Consider the following 17,668-nt stretch of genomic DNA (forward strand, 5'->3'; position numbering starts at 1 on the left):
CTATATATCCATACATAGCTACATGAAATTTTAAAACCCACACAAATAAAACAACTCAAACAAACAACACCCATGACCCAGTGCCTCCATGGGATGTTTTCCCTTTTTCTCACTATCCTACCTGCCCCGAGGCCCTAATCGCCAGGATTAATTCCAGCTGTGTCACCAACAGTACTAAGTGATGGGTGGTCCCCAGAGGCCTATCAAGACTCCGCCACTCCGGTGAGCATGAGTGGCATCCTTATGTTTTCATTCCTGGGATGGTTGGACACTACATGAGGCTCTAAACCAGGCAGCAGGGAGCCCAGGAGCTGGAGGCAGGGGCTTGGGTATTAGGAGCATCTCTGCTACTTCTAAGGGCAGTCAGCTCCCTCTCTGAGCCTGTTTTTTCATCTGTAGCACTGGCCATGCCAAGTGCACAGGCAGGAAGGAATCGGTGCTCTCTGTGCCACAAATGCAGCTGGTCATGGACCCACAGTTCAGCCTTGACCAGAGAGGAATGGAGGGAGGGAATCTGAAATGTGTCTCTGTGGCCTATAGGAAAAATCCATGGTGGGGTCAGGCAAGGACTGTGGGCAACTCATTCCAGCCCCTAACTGCACTCTACAAATCCCAGTGCTTTGCACGTTTCCCAAGCATGAGCATCTGTGAGGCGTGGAGGGCAGCTGTGGCTGCCTGGAAACCAGGCTTCTGGCTTCCTGGTTGGAACACATGTTGCACTCATTTTAAAAGGCTGTTTTCCTTTCTGGTGTGTGCGTGTGAGTGTGTATGCGTGTGCGGGCATGTACATGCACATGCTCAAGAGCTGGTGTGTCTGCATTTACCCGGTTTCCATGTGTGTACTTTTCAAGACTGGAATGCGCACTTCTTCATAGCCACGTGATTCATGCCACGTGTGCTGATGGGGATTTGACTGATGAGAAACAGCCTCCTGCTTGCCCATATGGGATCCATCAGCTGGCCTGGTGTCGTAGGTGTCTGGGCCCATGAGGAGAATGTGGGGGTGTAAGTATATACCTACAGCATCAGCTAATTAGGTGTTGGGTAGATCCCAGAGATGCTGTTATGTACATCAGCTCTGTGGGAGGGGCTGTTTCTGGCATGAGAGTAGGTTCTGCAGATCTCTCCACTCACTGTTACCCAGGCTCCCTCCCAAGGGTGACCCACCTGCTGGCTTTCAGGGAGGGACACAACCCTGGCATAGGAACAGAATGCACAGTACTGGACCTGCAGCCTAGGTCTCCTTAGCTCCAAGACCTTGCAATCAAGCAAACGAGTATGTGGCATGACTGTACCGCCTTGCATTAGCTTAGTGCTTCCTTACTTGCCTCCACCTGCCTCGTTCACTCAGCCAGCATTTACTAAGTGTCTGCTCCCCACAGATGTGGCCACTCAGAGAACAGGCAGGCAGGCAGGACAAGCGATATTATCCCTGTTCCTGTCACTTAGTTTGTTGGGATGAAAACCAGAACTGGGACTCAGGGCCCCTCTGCACTGAGAGCTTCTGCACCCCCTCCTCGGGGAACATCTGGCAGCACTCGTCTGTTCATGGGTGCCCCTTGAGATGGCTGTGTGGGGTGCCCACACAGGGGTCCTCAGGATCCTAACGGAAGGGCCCTGATGGCCTCTCTGAGCTGCCACTGCTCCTTCTGCAGAGTGGCGACAAGGCAGCGGAGCAAGGATGATCCTGCAGGATGAAGACCTCACCACCAAGATTGAGAACGACTGGAAGAGACTGAACACCCTGGCCCATTACCAGGTGACGTGACTGCGGAAGGGATGAGGGGCTGGCTAGCAGGGCAGCCAGTTCGCTGGCAGTCTCAGTCCCTGAATAACAGAGTCCCCCGAGGCTAGACACCAAGCCCTAACACCACGTCCTCATCAGATCCCAGCACCTCATGTTCCCCTAGTGACCCAGGGAAAACTGACATCCCCCAGCAGGAACCTGCCCTCCTTGGAGACAGGATGCTAACTGTCCTGCTTCCTTCAGGACATGAGCGGAGTCCCCAGGAGAAAGTCTCCTATTTCCCCGGACTTGGGATCCATTAGTAAGCCTGAGTGTTGCAGGTGTTGGGCCCTTTCTCAGATAATTCCTGGATAATTCCTGGGTGCTCTCAGGAAGCGTCAGGAGAGAGGGTGCTAGAGAGAAGCTCTTGCAGAGACCCTCCAAGAGTGAGTCACAACACAGACACTGTTCAGTACCCAGATCAAAGGAGAGCCGACAGCCTCCCAAGTCCCCTAGCTCCCTGGTGAGGACCCAGTTGATCCTGGCTTGTCCTTATTTTCTGGGGTGGCAGAGCTTCTGTGCACAGGCCCTCAGGAGCTTTTTCCCTGTAGGTGCCCGATGGTTCTGTGGTGGCTTTAGTGTCCAAGCAGGTGACAGCCTACAATGCAGTGAACAACTCCACTGTCTCCAGGACTTCGGCAAGTAAATATGGTGAGTTCATGGAACTGTCCTGGGGAGGAGAGGATGCCCTGAGCAGCCGCTGTCGGGAAGGCTGCACCGCTGGGCGGCGGTGGACCCCCAGGGCAGGGAGTGGGGGGTGAGTCAGGCAGGCTGGCTGTAGGAGAGGAGAGTGGCTGGGGAGGAGCCCCTAGTCCCAGGTGGGAACTCTGATCCAGGAGCAGAGCCTACACCCCCTCGAGCAGGAGGAAACTCTAACCTTTCTGAGCATCTTGCAAGCGAGAAGACGCTTTCACTGCGTGAAACTCATTATCGGTTCATAACAATCCAGTGGATTAAATAATTATTATTTCCCCCTATTATGCAGATTAGCAAATTATAACTCAGATGCACGGAGGCCACACAACGTGTAAAGATCACAGTGTTATGAAGCATTTAAGGGAAGGTGCAGGCCCCAGGTCCCCGGCTCTGGGGTGGGGGGGAGGGGCACCGGACGTGGGCTGGAAGCCCAGGTGCCACCCTGTCCTGCCACCATCTGTGTGCCTTGGGGCCAGCTGCCCGATTGCAATGAGACCTGGTTTTCTGAGCAAAACAAGGCTTGAAAAAAACTCCCAAAATGACAGGATCCTTCTGCAAAATCAATAGAAGAAAACATAGAACAGTGCTGCACACAGTAGGACCTTGATCTTTTCTGCTCACCCCTCATTTCACCAGACCTCATATTTCAGCAAAGAAGGGGAAAGAAGAGGCCCAGGCCTGAAGGGAGGGTGAAGGTGAGCAGTTGACAAGACAATTACCAGGCTGGCCCACAGTCATTAGGGAGACAGGCTACCTGCTCTTACGTTGGTCCTTAATTGGCTACACAGAACACATCCTGAGACATGACTTGAGAGCTCTTACAAGGAAAAGTGTAAAAGAGGACAAGCTTATCCCTTTACAAATTGAATAATTAAGGGCTGGCAAGATGCAAGCACAGGAGGGAGGGGCAGAGGAGGGGTGAAGTAGCCACAGGTGTCCTGGGGGTGGGGGGCGGGAAAGGCCCCCCCAGTTCCAGGGAATGGACTAAGCCGAGGCAGGGTGATGACGGCGGAAACCTGCAGGAAGGATCGGACAGTAGCGGCCCCGGCTGGAGCAGGGGTGCTGCGAGCAAGGGACGCTGCGTGACCTCACATGTGGCCCGTTGCATTGGCAGAAAACATGATCCGGTACACGGGCAGCCCCGACAGCCTCCGCTCTCGCACACCCATGATCACGCCTGACCTGGAAAGTGGAGTCAAGATGTGGCACCTGGTGAAGAACCATGAGCACGGGGACCAGAAGGAGGGTGACCGGGGGAGCAAGATGGTGTCTGAAATCTATCTGACACGACTGCTGGCCACTAAGGTATCAGATTTCAGATGGCGCGGGGCACATGCGGGTATGGGAAGGGACTTCACCCCCCCCAGAGATGCCCGAGCTGCGAGAGTGCCCCTCCATTACCCACTCATGGCGGGCGCCACCCAGCACTCCTTCCGTGCACAGAACCTCAGGATACTTTCAACCTGGTGCTCCAGGCAAACCCACCCCTACATCAGTGTTGGCACCCAGTCCAAAGTTTCATTTCCTTCCCTGTGCCCTCTCTCAAATATAGAGGCACCAGCCGCATCTATTCACGTTCTTCTGCCATCCCCTGAAAGAACGGCTCCTCTCTGGGTGTCACACACTCTCTAGTGATGGAGAGGGGGCCCATCAGTGACTTTCCAGGCCCCGGTTCCCATGCAGCTTCTGGGGACATTCTGTGCCTGCCGAGGCTGTCGCTTGGGGGCTGGCCTGGGCGCTGCTCTGCGCACAGCCACACGGTAACTGCTCGTTAGCCGGCCTGAATAATTCCCGAACCAAACCAGCAGCTTGTGTTTGTCTGCCCTGACCCAGAGAGTTGCTCATTAGCATTTGTGAAAAGTGCTGAAATAACACCGCCAGAGGGTGTTAAACCAAACCGTGTTGTTGGCAGAGGAAGGCTTGCTTAGGCCCAGTCATCAGTGGTGTATCCATTTCCCACGAGCAGCGGAAATGTAGCGCCGTTAGAGACAGATGAAGAGGGGGGAAATTTAATACATGCGCTTCCCCGATTTCACCCAAGCTGGCCGGCTCTTTGGGGTCCCCCCTCCCCAGTCTGCGAGGCGGATTACAGAGCCGTCCTGAGCGCTCCCTGCGGAGCTGAGTTGCCTTGTGCGCCCTCCTCCCCAGGGCACGCTGCAGAAGTTTGTGGACGACCTGTTCGAGACCATCTTCAGCACCGCGCACCGCGGCTCCGCCCTGCCCTTGGCCATCAAGTACATGTTTGACTTCCTGGATGAGCAGGCCGATAAGCATGGCATTCACGACCCGCATGTCCGCCACACCTGGAAAAGCAACTGGTGAGTGAAGGAAGAGCAGGGACAAGTCGGGAGGCCGGCGGAGCCCATGGTGGTGGCTGCAGGCCATTGTGAGAAGGGCGGGTGGTGTCCACCAGCAGGGACTCGGTGCAGGCTCTCTCTGGGCCTGCCCACCCTCTCCTACTGCTTTAAGCTCACTTCTTCTTCCTCTCTCACTTCCCACCAGTCCAATCATCCTTCTTTCCAAGCGATCAGTCAATCAATTAAAAACATTTATGTAGCCAACTAAATGAGCAAAATATAACCTGCCAAATGTTGGGGCCAGGTCGCTCTCATGGCCAGGTACCTCTTGTGTGCCTGACATTGTGCTGGACACTGAGGGTACAGAGGTGATCGGATGGCCCCTGCCCTCTGTGGCTGGGCACTGAGGGTACAGAGGTGATCGGACAGCGCCCCTGCCCTCTGTGGGCTGAGATGCGGCTGAGACACAGGCAGGCAGCATTTTGGACAGAGGCCTGTGTGCACCTGGATTACAGAGGGGCGGGTCTAACAGTGACTCCTCAGCAGGTTTGGAGGGGTATTTCTGTTCTGTTCAAGAAGCGATGGTCTTTCCTTCCCACAAAGTCCTTTTCCAAACTCCCTGTGGGGAAGAGACCTCCCCACAACTACTTTGTCTGCCTTGGGGACAATACGACTCTGACTGTCACGCTGGGTGTCTCACTCTGGTCTCTGTCTCCTTTACTGTGTACCACCCTTTCCCTTGGTTTGTGAGCAGTTCGTGTTCCAGTTGAGACTGCAAGGTCACACATCAGTATTCAGCACTGGGGATAGACCTTGCACAGAGCTGGGACTCAATAAATATTCATGAAGGTGCAGGGCCAGGATGGTCTCTACTTGAGACTTCCACACAGCGCAGGCAAACAAAGCTGGCTCACATTGAGTCCCCTCAGTTGAGAAGTGCCTTCCTGTCCCTTGTTCTTCCTGAGGACATTCTTCCAAGGCAGCATGAGCCTTCTTCCTAGCACCTGCCACCTGCGAGGACTGGCATAGCGCTAGGGCACAGCCAGGCACCCTGACATCAGGCCCGGAGCCCCAAACTGAAACACAGATGAGGGCAGAAGTCAGCCCGTGGTACTAAAACATTACTGAAGGAGGTAGGCTCTGTCTCTTCATCTCCTTACCTGAGGAATAGTGCGACCTCCCCTGGCACTGAGAAACTGGGCAGGAACACAGGTCTGGACCATGGGTCTGAAGAGCAGGGTTTACCCCCACGCTAATTCTCCACAAGAGATCTTCCATCACGGACTTCTCCAGCCTTTCTGAAATAAGACTGAGAGTCTGGATTCCTCATTCAATGCAGTAACACAGGGCCGAGGCTGTTCGCGCCTCTAACGTCCTGCCCGGTCTGATCTCTCATGGCACTGGGCACAGCCAGGGACGCTGACAACCAGCCCAGAGCCTGACAGCCAGCCAGCCTGCCTCTGAGTAAGGTGGTGGTTAGCAATCACAGGCAGAATTATTCCAAGGGGCACGTCCCGACCTGCTAAATTTCCTCCTCTCTGCCAGTGAGTCTTCCCACTTATCACCCAACTGAGGTCAGCAGTCTTCAAAATATAAGAAACACGCTGTCCAGGCATCTTGGTCTGGCTGGGGAGAGCTGGTGTTTTCAAAACCTCCCTACATGCCCTTGTAGCCCATTATAGGCAGATTACCTGAAATAGTACCTAAATTGTGTGTTTCGGCCTATACGCCCTACTGGGGTAAGGCCACCATAGGATGTCACAATGTCCTTGGGGTGGGAGTAGAACCACCCTTCGAGCCATTTCTTCTCAGGTGCTCAATTCACAGAGGACCCCAGTCCCCAGGGAGGCCGGGCAGTGGAGAACGGTACCAGGCTCGGGGTCTTTCACCAAATGACACTCCCCTGGCCCTTGTCATTGCTACCCATGCAAGCAGCAGTTAATCTGGGAATTATGGGATCTACATATTGACTTAGAGTTTATTGTCCCTGATTGAAAAGAGAGTATTTCTTTATTCCTGGCCAAAGTTGTAACTCACCTTCTCCCTACCTCCTCCTTCCACATTCCCTACCTTGTCTCTTTTAAATAGACCTGCTCATTTAGCCTGAGTGGCTGCAATCAACCAGAGATTAATCCAGGGCTAATGTTAATAATATGCTAATATTTCATTAGGCAGGAGACTCGCTGTGGTGCCCTGGCTTCCTGGTTTGATTTGCCATCAGCACAACTGGCTTAAGGAGGGGAAAAACAACCATGCAGCAAATATGGGCTCTCAGGGTCCCTCCTCAGGGCCGTACTTCTGGAAACAGGAAGGTGTGGACAGGAGACCATATCGGCTGGGCAGGGTTCTGAGCCCAGCTGTCATGGTCTCCCCCTGGGCAGCTGCTGTGACTCTGACTTCCACCCCTAGGTCATGACTCTCTGTGCTGTCCCTTTATTTTCTATCTGAATTTCCCAGGGTGAAACAGGTGCCGCTTAACATGGTCAGACTTGACACTGCCTGCCACGCCCTGCGATGCACACTTTGTGGGAACTTAAATACTTATTGACAGTTTTGAATGTGAGGTCTGGCTGTATTTATAGCATTTGTTGAATGTATGTACTGATTGCTGGGAATACAGCACTTATATCATACACACTGCATTGAAATATGTAATTCAAAGAGTTTTAAGTTCTGAGAGGCTAGCCAAGCACATAGGAACGTAACAGTGAGAACGGCAACCAAAACATGAGGCAAGTGGCAGGAGGCGAGGTGGTGGGGCAGAGGGAGGGAAATCGAGATCCCTTGGTTGGTGCCACCCTGCTTCCTCACCTGCGTGTCAGTGGCTGGCTGGAAGCCACAGAATCAGAGAGCCAGCAGAGGGCAGGTGGGCAGGTTTCCCCAATGCCCGGGGACCCTTTCTAGCAACAGAGAGTGACTGACAGTTACCAGACCACCATGCACGGTTTTTCTCCTCTTGGCCTTTTTTAGCTGAGGCCCCTACCGGCAGCACCTTCTTCCCCCCAACACTTTGTCCAGACCTCTTCCAGCTAAGGAACCCCTGTGCACCTTTAAAACTCAAACCATCAAGGGTCATCCCCTCTGTGAAGACTTTCTAGCCACTTCCCTCTGGGTGGCCTTGATTGCACTTCCCAGTGTCCCACGGTGGACCCACACATCCTTCACTTCTGGCATGGATACTCCTCAGAGCACATCCTTGGCTGCATGTCTGACTTCCCCAGGAACCCACCAGAATGCAGAAGGCACAGGATGTGTCCTAGTCACACGGCATCTCCCGTTGCTAGCACGGTTCCTGGTATGCAGTAGGTGCCAACTGGAAGAAAGAGGGAGGGGAAGGAGGGAAGAGGTGGGGCAGATGAGGGGCTGTGAAGGTGGGTTTTCTATGCTGCCAACTCGGAAATGAGAAGTCAGTCAGCTCCCCTAAAACTGCTCCACTCTAGTCCTTCACTATGTAGGAATAAGCCGATGTTCCCAGGCAGGGCAGAAGGTGTGGCTTCTCCCGAGTCCTACCACACATGGCAGAGAACAAGACACAAAGCCTAGATTCCAGGCTGTGCTTTAGGGTTTGCCGACTGGATGTGCCTTGTATCTGGCATAGGAGGCAGACAGTGGAAAAGAGAGTCAGGAATTCCACCTCACAGCACCCATCGTGTCTCCTCCCACCCCAGAGCCTGAGCTGTGAGGGGGACTGAGCTGTGCAGTCCCGGCTGGGCACCACACCCTGGCCAGGGCCCGTCCATGTTGTCTCTCTGGATGGGCTAGTCAGCCTTGCCCATCCTCAGTTTCCAGACAGGTAAATTGGTGGCATAGAGATGGCCCTTAAGAACTATTGGTTCCCAGCCTCTTCTCTTTCTCCAGAGAACTGTCCGGGCCAAGCTACGGCCCCTCACCCCATCCCCCCTGACTGTGTGCCTCTTCCCTCCACAGTCTGCCGCTGCGCTTCTGGGTCAACATGATCAAGAACCCCCAGTTTGTGTTTGACATCCACAAGAACAGCATCACGGATGCCTGCCTCTCTGTGGTGGCCCAGACCTTCATGGACTCCTGCTCCACGTCGGAGCACCGGCTGGGCAAGGACTCCCCCTCCAACAAGCTGCTCTATGCCAAGGACATCCCCAGCTACAAGAACTGGGTAGAGAGGTAAGTGCCAGGCTGGGGGCGCCAAGGCTGGAAGCTTCCCTGACTAGGGGTCCTCTTCTCCCTCCACGGGGGGCTGGGGCTTACAGACGAGTCATTCACAAGGCCCTATCCTGCAACTGCAGCACCCACATCCACACACACCCTGTATTAGCAGCTGACCAAGAACTTCCAAACTTGGCTAGAAGTGGCCCCGGGCTCTGCTTCCCTGCATGGAAAGCTTAGGTCTTAGTGGCTGAAATACTTTCTAGACCCAGGAAGGAAAAATAGGCCCCTGCTGTAATCCCCACCAAAAGTAAATAAATAACAAAAATAAAAATAGAAAAGTTTTCAAGGGACTGAATAACGTTTTGCCACAAAAAGGCTGGAGGCCTCTCCGCATCTGCCCCTGTCCATCCAACAATTCCCCTGGTGTCCTGTGGGGATATCATTGTCACTCTGAACCGTTTCTCACTGTCTCGGTCCCTTGACTCTCGCATGGTGAGCTCTTGCTGCCCTGGGCCTGGCATTGTGTTCTCAGTCATAGCGACCCTGATCTGATTATAGTCTCAGGCAGAGCGACCCGAGGGTCACCTGTAAGCTGGGGAGCTGGGTTGTCTTGTGCAAAGCTAATCCCTGGTAAAGAACACTTATGGTTTGTCTGGGCCACATCAGCTCCGTACGCCAGGCACCTGAGCTAAGCAACCAGGTGACGCTTTATTTACCTATTCAGGACGGTAGCCCTGGAATATGAGGTCAGGATTCATAACCTCATTTTGTGCCCATGAAGGTGAAGAAATATACCTATAGAATGACTGCGTAGTCAGCCCAAGATGGCTTAAGTGGCCAAGGTGAAAATGATCCCCAAACTCAGCTGACTCCCAAATCTCTTTTCTACTGTTTATGACACTTTTCGACAAGGCTCTGCCAACCCATGTGGCATCCTTTGTGAACTGCGGGAGGTGCCCTTCCTACCAAGGAAGTGCCCCCCGCCAGGGTGCCTGATTTGTTGAGCACTTCTGTGCAGTGACCAACCTGCACAGTCTACACCACAAGCCTGATATAGAGTCCCTCTCTCCTTTTCTCAAGGGAGCTTAAAGATAGGCAACCTGGATGGGAGCTCAAATTTGGTACCTTTTCAAAGAGTAAAAAAGACCAGAAATTGTTCCTCACTCGGCGATGAAAGACAGAGAGATGTCTTCAGAGTTGTGCAATGCCCTCCCTTGCACAAAGAAAATAACTGGGGGGCGGGGGGGTCCTGGCCACGTCAGTAGCAGCTCTAAAAGGGTTGACTTTTCCCTCTCCCCTCTGCTCTTTCATACCCTCCCCGCCCCTTCCTGTTCGTGCATGTGGTGGCCATGTGGCCTCGGCCGTCACAGAGCTAACTCTTTTGTTCTTGCTTCTGATTGTGTCTGAGTCACCAAGAGAGGCTCTTACCTCCCTCTACGTAGACAGTGGCTCAGGCTTCTGACAGTAGACCTGCCAGGAGCGGGCCCTGTGGGGTGGTCAGCGGCTCTTGAGGAGAGAGAGAGAGAAAGAAGCAGCAGCTGGGCTCTTGGTGGCCCCCGCACCGATGCAAGGTCTCAGTGACAGGACCTCAGGCAGGGAGGAAGTGAGCGGGGATGTGAAGGCCTGGGAGCATTTATAAAACATCTGCATAGAGGATGCTCCCAGAACACGGCCGGTTAGCTGGAGGTCAGAATAATGCCTGCGCCAGGCTGACGGGCCCCCGTCACTCGATCTAAATGAGATGTGTGCCACGCAGCTGCTACAGGTCACGAGGAACCCCGGTCCATTTGGTTATTTTTCAGAGTGGTTTGATGGTTTCCATTCCTTATGCCACCAGTTTCTTAGCAACCAGTGGCTCTCAGGAAAGCCCTTTTCTCTTGCTTGAGGTCCCAAATCCCTTCTCCTCTCATTCTGGGATGAAGGTACAGAGATGGAGGGGTAAGGAAGCCACAGTGACAGGCCTGGAGAGCAAGCCCAGAGCACTTCTTACTTAGCGGTGAATGGATCGGTCCTACTCTCACTCCCTGGGAGACCGGCCTCTGAGCTTGTCTGGTTCCCTGAAAGGGGAAGGGAAGTCCGGAGTGCAGAACTCACTCAGGACCCACAGCGAGCCTGGCCTCCCACCTCACCCTGCCGAGGGCGCTGCCAGCCTCGGTTCAGAAGGACAGATGTACACCACCCCCCCCTTTTGTGGCTGTGGTTCTCCCACCTCTGAATTCAGTGCCTGGCTGCTGGGAGCTCGCAGGCAGCCTGCACAGGACTCAGGCTCAATAACTCACTGCATCCCACACACGTTTGGAGAAGCCTCTGTCCCATCACAGCCAAAAGCCAGGGTTTCCCTGGCTGGCCCTCTCTATACAAGGGTGGAAAGCATATGGGTTCGGGAGGCCTTGTCACTCCGTTGGTTGACCAGCCTGGATGACTTTCTCACACCTCTGCTGGTTTGTATCTCCTAGGAGTCCTTCTGCCCACCCTCTGTCCCATTATTCCACCCCATTTCTGCCTCCAAATACCTTGCAGTGCTGATGGTCAGTGGCCCCACTGTGACTTTTAGTCTTCACTGCCTCCGTCCAGGTGTTAGGGCTTTGGCTCGTGGCCACATCTAGAGAAAGGAGAAGATTCTCTTGGCTCCTCAGCAGCAACCAACTGCCACCTTCATCTTCAGAGCTGAACTCAACCGTGCTGCCACCACGAATTGGTGTGTCATGATCAGTTGTGATTTCTGCTTCGTTACCAATAGCAGTAAAATGTTCATGTTCGGCAGTAACTTCCTCTCGTTTTAAAGGGAAGAGCTCCAAGGTCGTTCCTGGGGCCACGTTAGCCTCTCTCCCTCGCAGTCACAGGCTTTCCACGTAGGCATGAGTGCAGCGGAGTCACAGTTGGCCCACTGGGACTGGAGTAGGGGCGTGTCACACACATGGATGCCATCGATCACAGGTGTCACCGCATGGAAAAGGTTAAGAATTTTAAATATTTAAATATGCCTCCTAAGGAAACCATCTATTCAAAATGTAAAGCGGTGACAGTTCACCCTGGGAGCAATACTGGAGGTGAAGTATAGACATTTCATTAACTTGTTCATTAATCCCCGGGTCAAACATTTACGGTATCCATCATGGGTGCATTGGGCACTCAGGAGAGATTAAACTTGGCCCTTCCCTGTGGCCGTCGTGGTGAAGGACACACAGACAGGCGCCGGGCCAGCCCCACAAGCCGTAGCAGAGGGAGTTCGGGGAGTGAGGTCAGTGAATGATTCACGGGGGAGACGTGTGTGTGCAGGGCCTGAAAGGCAAGTATCCGGGGACAATGGAGCACCAGGCTCCAGTGTTTTTACGTCTCATCTTTGTCTTTGAGGTGTTTAAAGAAACGACAGCACGTTGTTCTTCTCTAAGGGTTCAGGGCTTGGAGAACACCTTCTTGATCCTAAATGTAGAGATGAGACACCCACCCTTACACACCGCACCCATCCCGTAGAAGCCCGCACATGTGAAACCCTGCCGACGTGGCGACAGTGGAGGAGCCAGCTCCCCGGGGCGCTTTCCTTTAGAGCAGCTCCCCAGGACGGATTGAGGGACCACAAGGGTGCAGGCATCCACCTGGTATGAGTAGATGCAGCGAGGAAAGCTGGGCAAGGCCAGGGATGGGGCCTGGACCTCCTCGATAAGCTGCCAGGGGCATTCTGGGGACTTTGAGAGCACCTGTCTCTTTGAAGAAGGACTCGCAGGCAGAAATCCCAAAGGATCAAGTTCAAGTAGAGGGGCCAGGGCCGACCTTTCCCCGCCTTGCTGCACAGCCAGCTGATAAGAACACTTGTTGAAGTTCATTAACGGAGCATAGTGGCATTCTTCACAGTCAATGAGGCTTCTGGGTGGCGGAGCCCAGCCCAAAGGCCCGCATGGCAAAGGCTGAGAAGGAAGCAATTGTGCATGCAGCGGAGAGATGCCAGGACAGGGTCATTATCGGGTCCGAGAGCTGCTGTCAAGAAGGTGGGGCTGCACAGAGCTCTGGGGGGAATAGAGAGAGGTCATGGCAGGGGTGCCAAACCCTGCAGGTAGGATGGGCCCACTTAGCATCAGGCACTTAGCACTTAGCACTTAGAGCGGGACAGGTCCGCAAGCCCCACACTCATCCAGGGCATTGCGTTGTCTGTGGCTACGCAGTCAGCAATTTAGAACATGCTGAGAATGAGAACATGTGGCCAGGCCACTTGTGGGCTAGTGCTCTGGTCCCAGGCGTGCACTGGTCCGATCCAGGGCCCTCCACACACGAGCAACAGAGGAGACACGGGGCTGCTCAGTGCGGACCTGACCTCACGGTTAGAGAGAATACGCAAGGCGGGCCCAGGCAGGGGCCTCGGGACCACGGGACCACGACTTCAGATGAGATCAGCCCCTGCCCTCTCCCCACTCTACTCTCAACCCTGCCCCGCCACCCCCTCCTTCTCACGCAGACACACTTCCTAAGTATTCCCTTGGGAGAAAGGCACTGGGCTTTCAGTGTGCTACGAGCCATTGCAAAGGGACAGTGTGGGCATCTGCTGTCTCCATGAAGATGTGGTCCATAACCTGGGGTCTCACATACCCCAGGGACCAGGAGGGCAGCAGTGGGAGCCCCGGTGCTGTTCACAAAAAGTCTGACAGAACCATCCATCTACCTGTGAAAGATTCACAGGCAGGTAACGGAAACAGCAGGGTCTTTGCTTCTGGTGACAGTCATGTCCTATGGGGGGGAACCTTGGTTGCCACTTTGTTCAGTCACTCTGACTGCCCAGGGGTGACAGAGTGTAACTGCCTGGAGGGGCCTCGGGACCCTCCAGCTGAGTTAGCCTCGAGTTCAGGTCATTTGTTCATGTTTTTTACCAATGCGACCTGAGAACATATCCCTTTTACCTGACAAACACATTTTGCTCAGTGGGCGTGGAATTGTGAGGGGACAATGACAGAAATCTCCTTGGGAGTGGCCAGGCTGGGAGCCACTGCTGAAACCCCTGGGTCTCCGCCATAAAATGGAACATTGGCATTTATTGTGTCTCAGAAACAGTGGCCATGAATCGAGTCTCTGGCTGGAACTTTTAGACCTGGAATGTCATTAAGGTACCCAGAACCCTGAGGAGCCTGAGGGTGTTGTGGGGTGGGGTGCAGGACCCAGAATGAGACAGGACAGGAGCTGAGGTCCCTGGACTTGCGAAGATGAGGAGGGACCAGGGAGCAGAGGACCCCACGCTGAAACAAGGCCGGGAAGGATGGAAGTCCAATGAGACTGGGCAGGAGGGCCTCGCCTGAGCCCCAGGATCCTCTGAGAAACGCTATTTCATTAAGCTCTTGTCCCTGTGCCTATCTCGACAGCATGTCACGGGCCAGGACCTCCCGCCAAAATGCAATCAGCTCAACAATGCAGTTGGCGAGTGTGTCTGCGTGGCAGGTTCCTGAGGGACAGGGTTTCTCTCCAGCCGCCCCTTCCCTTGCCAGAGGGCACAGATCTCATCTCCCTCCCGCTGCCTTCCTCATTTCCAGACAGAACGGGACGGTGGATCTGCAGTCACGGCACGGCTGTGACTCGGAGCAGACAGCCGTCCTGCCCCACCGGCCAGGGAACGCTCGGCCACAGAAGCAACTGTCATCCCACCGCAGGCCTTGAGTGTGATGACTGGAGTAGCACAGGACTGCCACTTGTGCCAGCCTGTCACCCAACGCCTGGGCACCGCTGGGGAGCGGTGGAGGTGGGGGACCAAGACTGATGGGGCCGTGGTCGGCGCAGTGAGGGGCGTGGGAGAGATACAGGGCTGGGGTCCCGGGTGAGACTGAACCAGGGCTTCCAGAATGCCTTATCTGATCAAGCCAGTCCCAGCGCCTGTCATTGTCACCTGCATTTACACAGGTGAGGGTGAGAGCTTCTCCTAAAATATAGTATCCCAAATGCTTGCCTCACCCTAGTCCCTGGCCTGGCGACTGTCCCCGCACCCTCCTCTATTTTAGGTCCTCAGTCTTGCTTTCCCCAGCTCTGAAGATCTCTTAGGGACTCTGGGTGCGCTTTCCCCCTGCCTCCGCACCGCCCTGCCTGTGCAGGCACCCCATCCTGTGGCCCCATTTATGTGGCTCACATCCAGAAAGTGTCTGGGAGAGGGTAGGTGGGGCTGTCTTTGGGACACTGGACCCTTCGGTTCCTCATTAGGAAACTGCACAGTTCCCCTCTGGCAGGAGAGTTGGGGTTTGCTATAAAATGTCAAAATGCAAAAATTAAAAATGTAAATGCCGGCATCTAATTAACCAGTTGACAGCAGTGCACAGCTGCAAGTGACAGTGACTGATTGCCTTCTGCCAGCTCCAGTCCCCAAGCCACCCCCAGCTCCTCCTGGCTAACCCCAGGGAGGGGAGGACATCATGGCAGAGCAATTGCTTGGAAGAATCTTTGGGGCCTGTGTGAGGACTCTTATGTCTAGGGGTGTTAGAGGGACACAAGAGACCAACTGGACCTAGATGAGAGCAAAGCAGATGCGGGAAATGGCCCCTCCTTACCCCTGGTCCCACCCCTGTCCACCCTCTGACAGTGTGTGATCCACTCCCCACATCCCCTCCCTCTGTGCCTCCTGCATCCAGGGCTGCAGAGGGCTCTCCCTGGGCAGCCCCAGCAGCCCAGATGGGAGAGTACCCACTGTGACCCCCAGGGGGTCACACACAGGCATTCGCCGGCCCCAGACACAGTGTCGGTGGTGTCCCTCTCTCCTCTGCTCCATGTGCACAGCTCCAACCGCCTTCTTCCCCACCCACCCCTGGCAGGTATTATTCAGACATCGGGAAGATGCCGGCCATCAGCGACCAGGACATGAATGCGTACCTGGCCGAGCAGTCCCGGATGCACATGAATGAGTTCAACACCATGAGCGCGCTCTCGGAGATCTTCTCCTACGTGGGCAAGTACAGCGAGGAGGTGAGCACCTGCTGCTGGGCAAGAGCACCATCCCAGATGCCTCCTGCCTCTGCTGGGGACACTCTGTCACCAGGACTTGGGGCTGTGCTGCAAAGACACTAGAAACCTTCCATTCTATATATGCATCCTGCATGTACCCCTGTGCTTCTCAGATACATAGATCAAGCAACTGTTTCTTTTTCTCTCTTTTTCCTATTTCTTCCCTGCCATTCCCTCTATTTTTTCCACTTCTCCCTTTGATCTAATTTTCTTTGAATGAGCAATATCCCTCCCCCATGGGCAGCCCACATGGTATGACATGGTATGACACGGTATGGCATGCTAGGCTAGGCTAGGCTAGGCTAGTTTAAAGAACAGAACAGATACAGAACAGAGCAGAATAGAATCCGTTTTTACTTGCTGTCTTCCCTGGTTGGAAAACCTCACCTGAGGTCACTGCTGCAGCAGGCACCACCTTCTTTCTGGTTGTACAAAGGTGTTTATGGGAGTTTTCTTGGCCATGCCAGCTTAGACCAAGTGGGTTCAGGTCCAGGCTCCCTGTGTCTGAGCAGCAGCACGACCACCCTCTCTATGCCTTGGCTTCTCTCCTCCCAACCTTGTCCCCAAGAGAGGGTCTAGGAACCCCAGGTGAAAGAAGGAGCCCCCACAGGGTGCAGGGCCTCATGTCCCACATAGTGCTATCAACCTCAGGTGGAGGGGAAGCCAGCAATGGGCACCTTGAGGAAGGGACCCGATGGGAGCCTGCAGCCAGTGCTGGCCCAGGACAAAGTGTGCACCTGTCTGTGGCCACATGACAGAAGCAGGGACAATGCAGAGTACCCAGCGTATGAGTGCAGCTAACTCATCTCGGAGGAAAAGTTCCTCAGCCTACAAGTGCCCTTGCCTACAAGGATGGGGTTAACAGAGCCCATCCTTATGAAACGCTGGTACTGGTAATGGGTATTCTTGGCCAGCTAAGAAGTTGGCAACTCTATCATGTTCTTCCCCAATTAAAAATACGCGAACTGGGCCAGGAAATCCAAAGCTCGGGGAGCCTCCCCTCAAGCCCTCAGCCTCCTCCATCTCTCCTGCCCTCCCCCAGCTGCTCCCGCCCCCTCTGGCCCCAGCCCCAGTGGACCCCACCCCTATTTGCTGTGCGCCCCTCCTGGAGCAGGCTCTGTGCAAAGGACACTCATGTATGCTGCCTGGCTTTACCCTCTCTCCTGAAGCAGCCCAGAGCAGGGCTTGCAGTTCCCACACAGTTCAGACGAGGAAATGGGGTTCAGAGGGGTTACATGTTTCATCCCAGATCGTCCAGCTAGAAACTGGCAGACCCCTTATTCAAACCCACATCTCCTGAGTCTGAGTCAAATTCAAACACAAATGCTCGCTGTCACTGTCCTCCACCAACCATCCGATCTCAGAAAAGCCTTTGGCAGACATTATCCATTAGGTATTAATGACCAATAACGCTTAAGATGTATTAAGCTTCTAGTGATATTTGTTTCTTAATAGACAAAGTGAAGCCAAATGAGTTAAGGTTTTCCTTCATTGGGAGGGGGGATGTTTTAATATCCACAAAATCACATTCCCCGAGACACTGGGGTATGGGACTGTCTGAGGTTTAACCTGCAGGTAACTGGGGCACCTGTGCACAGGTGTCTTCTGCCCACTGTCAGCTATCTTACGTGGGCAGTAAAATGTACACATTTATTCAGACATGCTGATGTATGTGCTCGCATCCTGTGCCCATTGGCAAACAGGTGTACCCCGTGCCCGAATGCCCCCCCCACTCCCCCAGCCCTGTTACTCAAGCTATCTGTCTACCCAGCAACTGTATGTGGCATCTTCACATGCA

The 17,668-nt window shown here is 54.2% G+C and overlaps 1 protein-coding gene across 1 annotated transcript in view; it reads left to right on the forward strand.

The window, feature by feature from the left end:
- PLXNA4 (plexin A4) overlaps window positions 1-17,668 on the forward strand; it is a 404,508-nt gene that overhangs the window by 378,177 nt on the left and 8,663 nt on the right. Inside the window, exons 26-31 of the mRNA XM_081147021.1 lie at window positions 1,656-1,759; window positions 2,338-2,437; window positions 3,597-3,787; window positions 4,631-4,800; window positions 8,707-8,919; window positions 15,681-15,831. Coding sequence (XP_081003147.1) covers window positions 1,656-1,759; window positions 2,338-2,437; window positions 3,597-3,787; window positions 4,631-4,800; window positions 8,707-8,919; window positions 15,681-15,831 — 929 coding nt within the window. The remainder of the gene's footprint in view (window positions 1-1,655; window positions 1,760-2,337; window positions 2,438-3,596; window positions 3,788-4,630; window positions 4,801-8,706; window positions 8,920-15,680; window positions 15,832-17,668) is intronic.

Source organism: Miniopterus schreibersii, assembly GCF_964146895.1.
Source record: "Miniopterus schreibersii genome assembly, chromosome: 9".
Taxonomy (NCBI): Eukaryota; Metazoa; Chordata; class Mammalia; order Chiroptera; family Miniopteridae; genus Miniopterus; species Miniopterus schreibersii.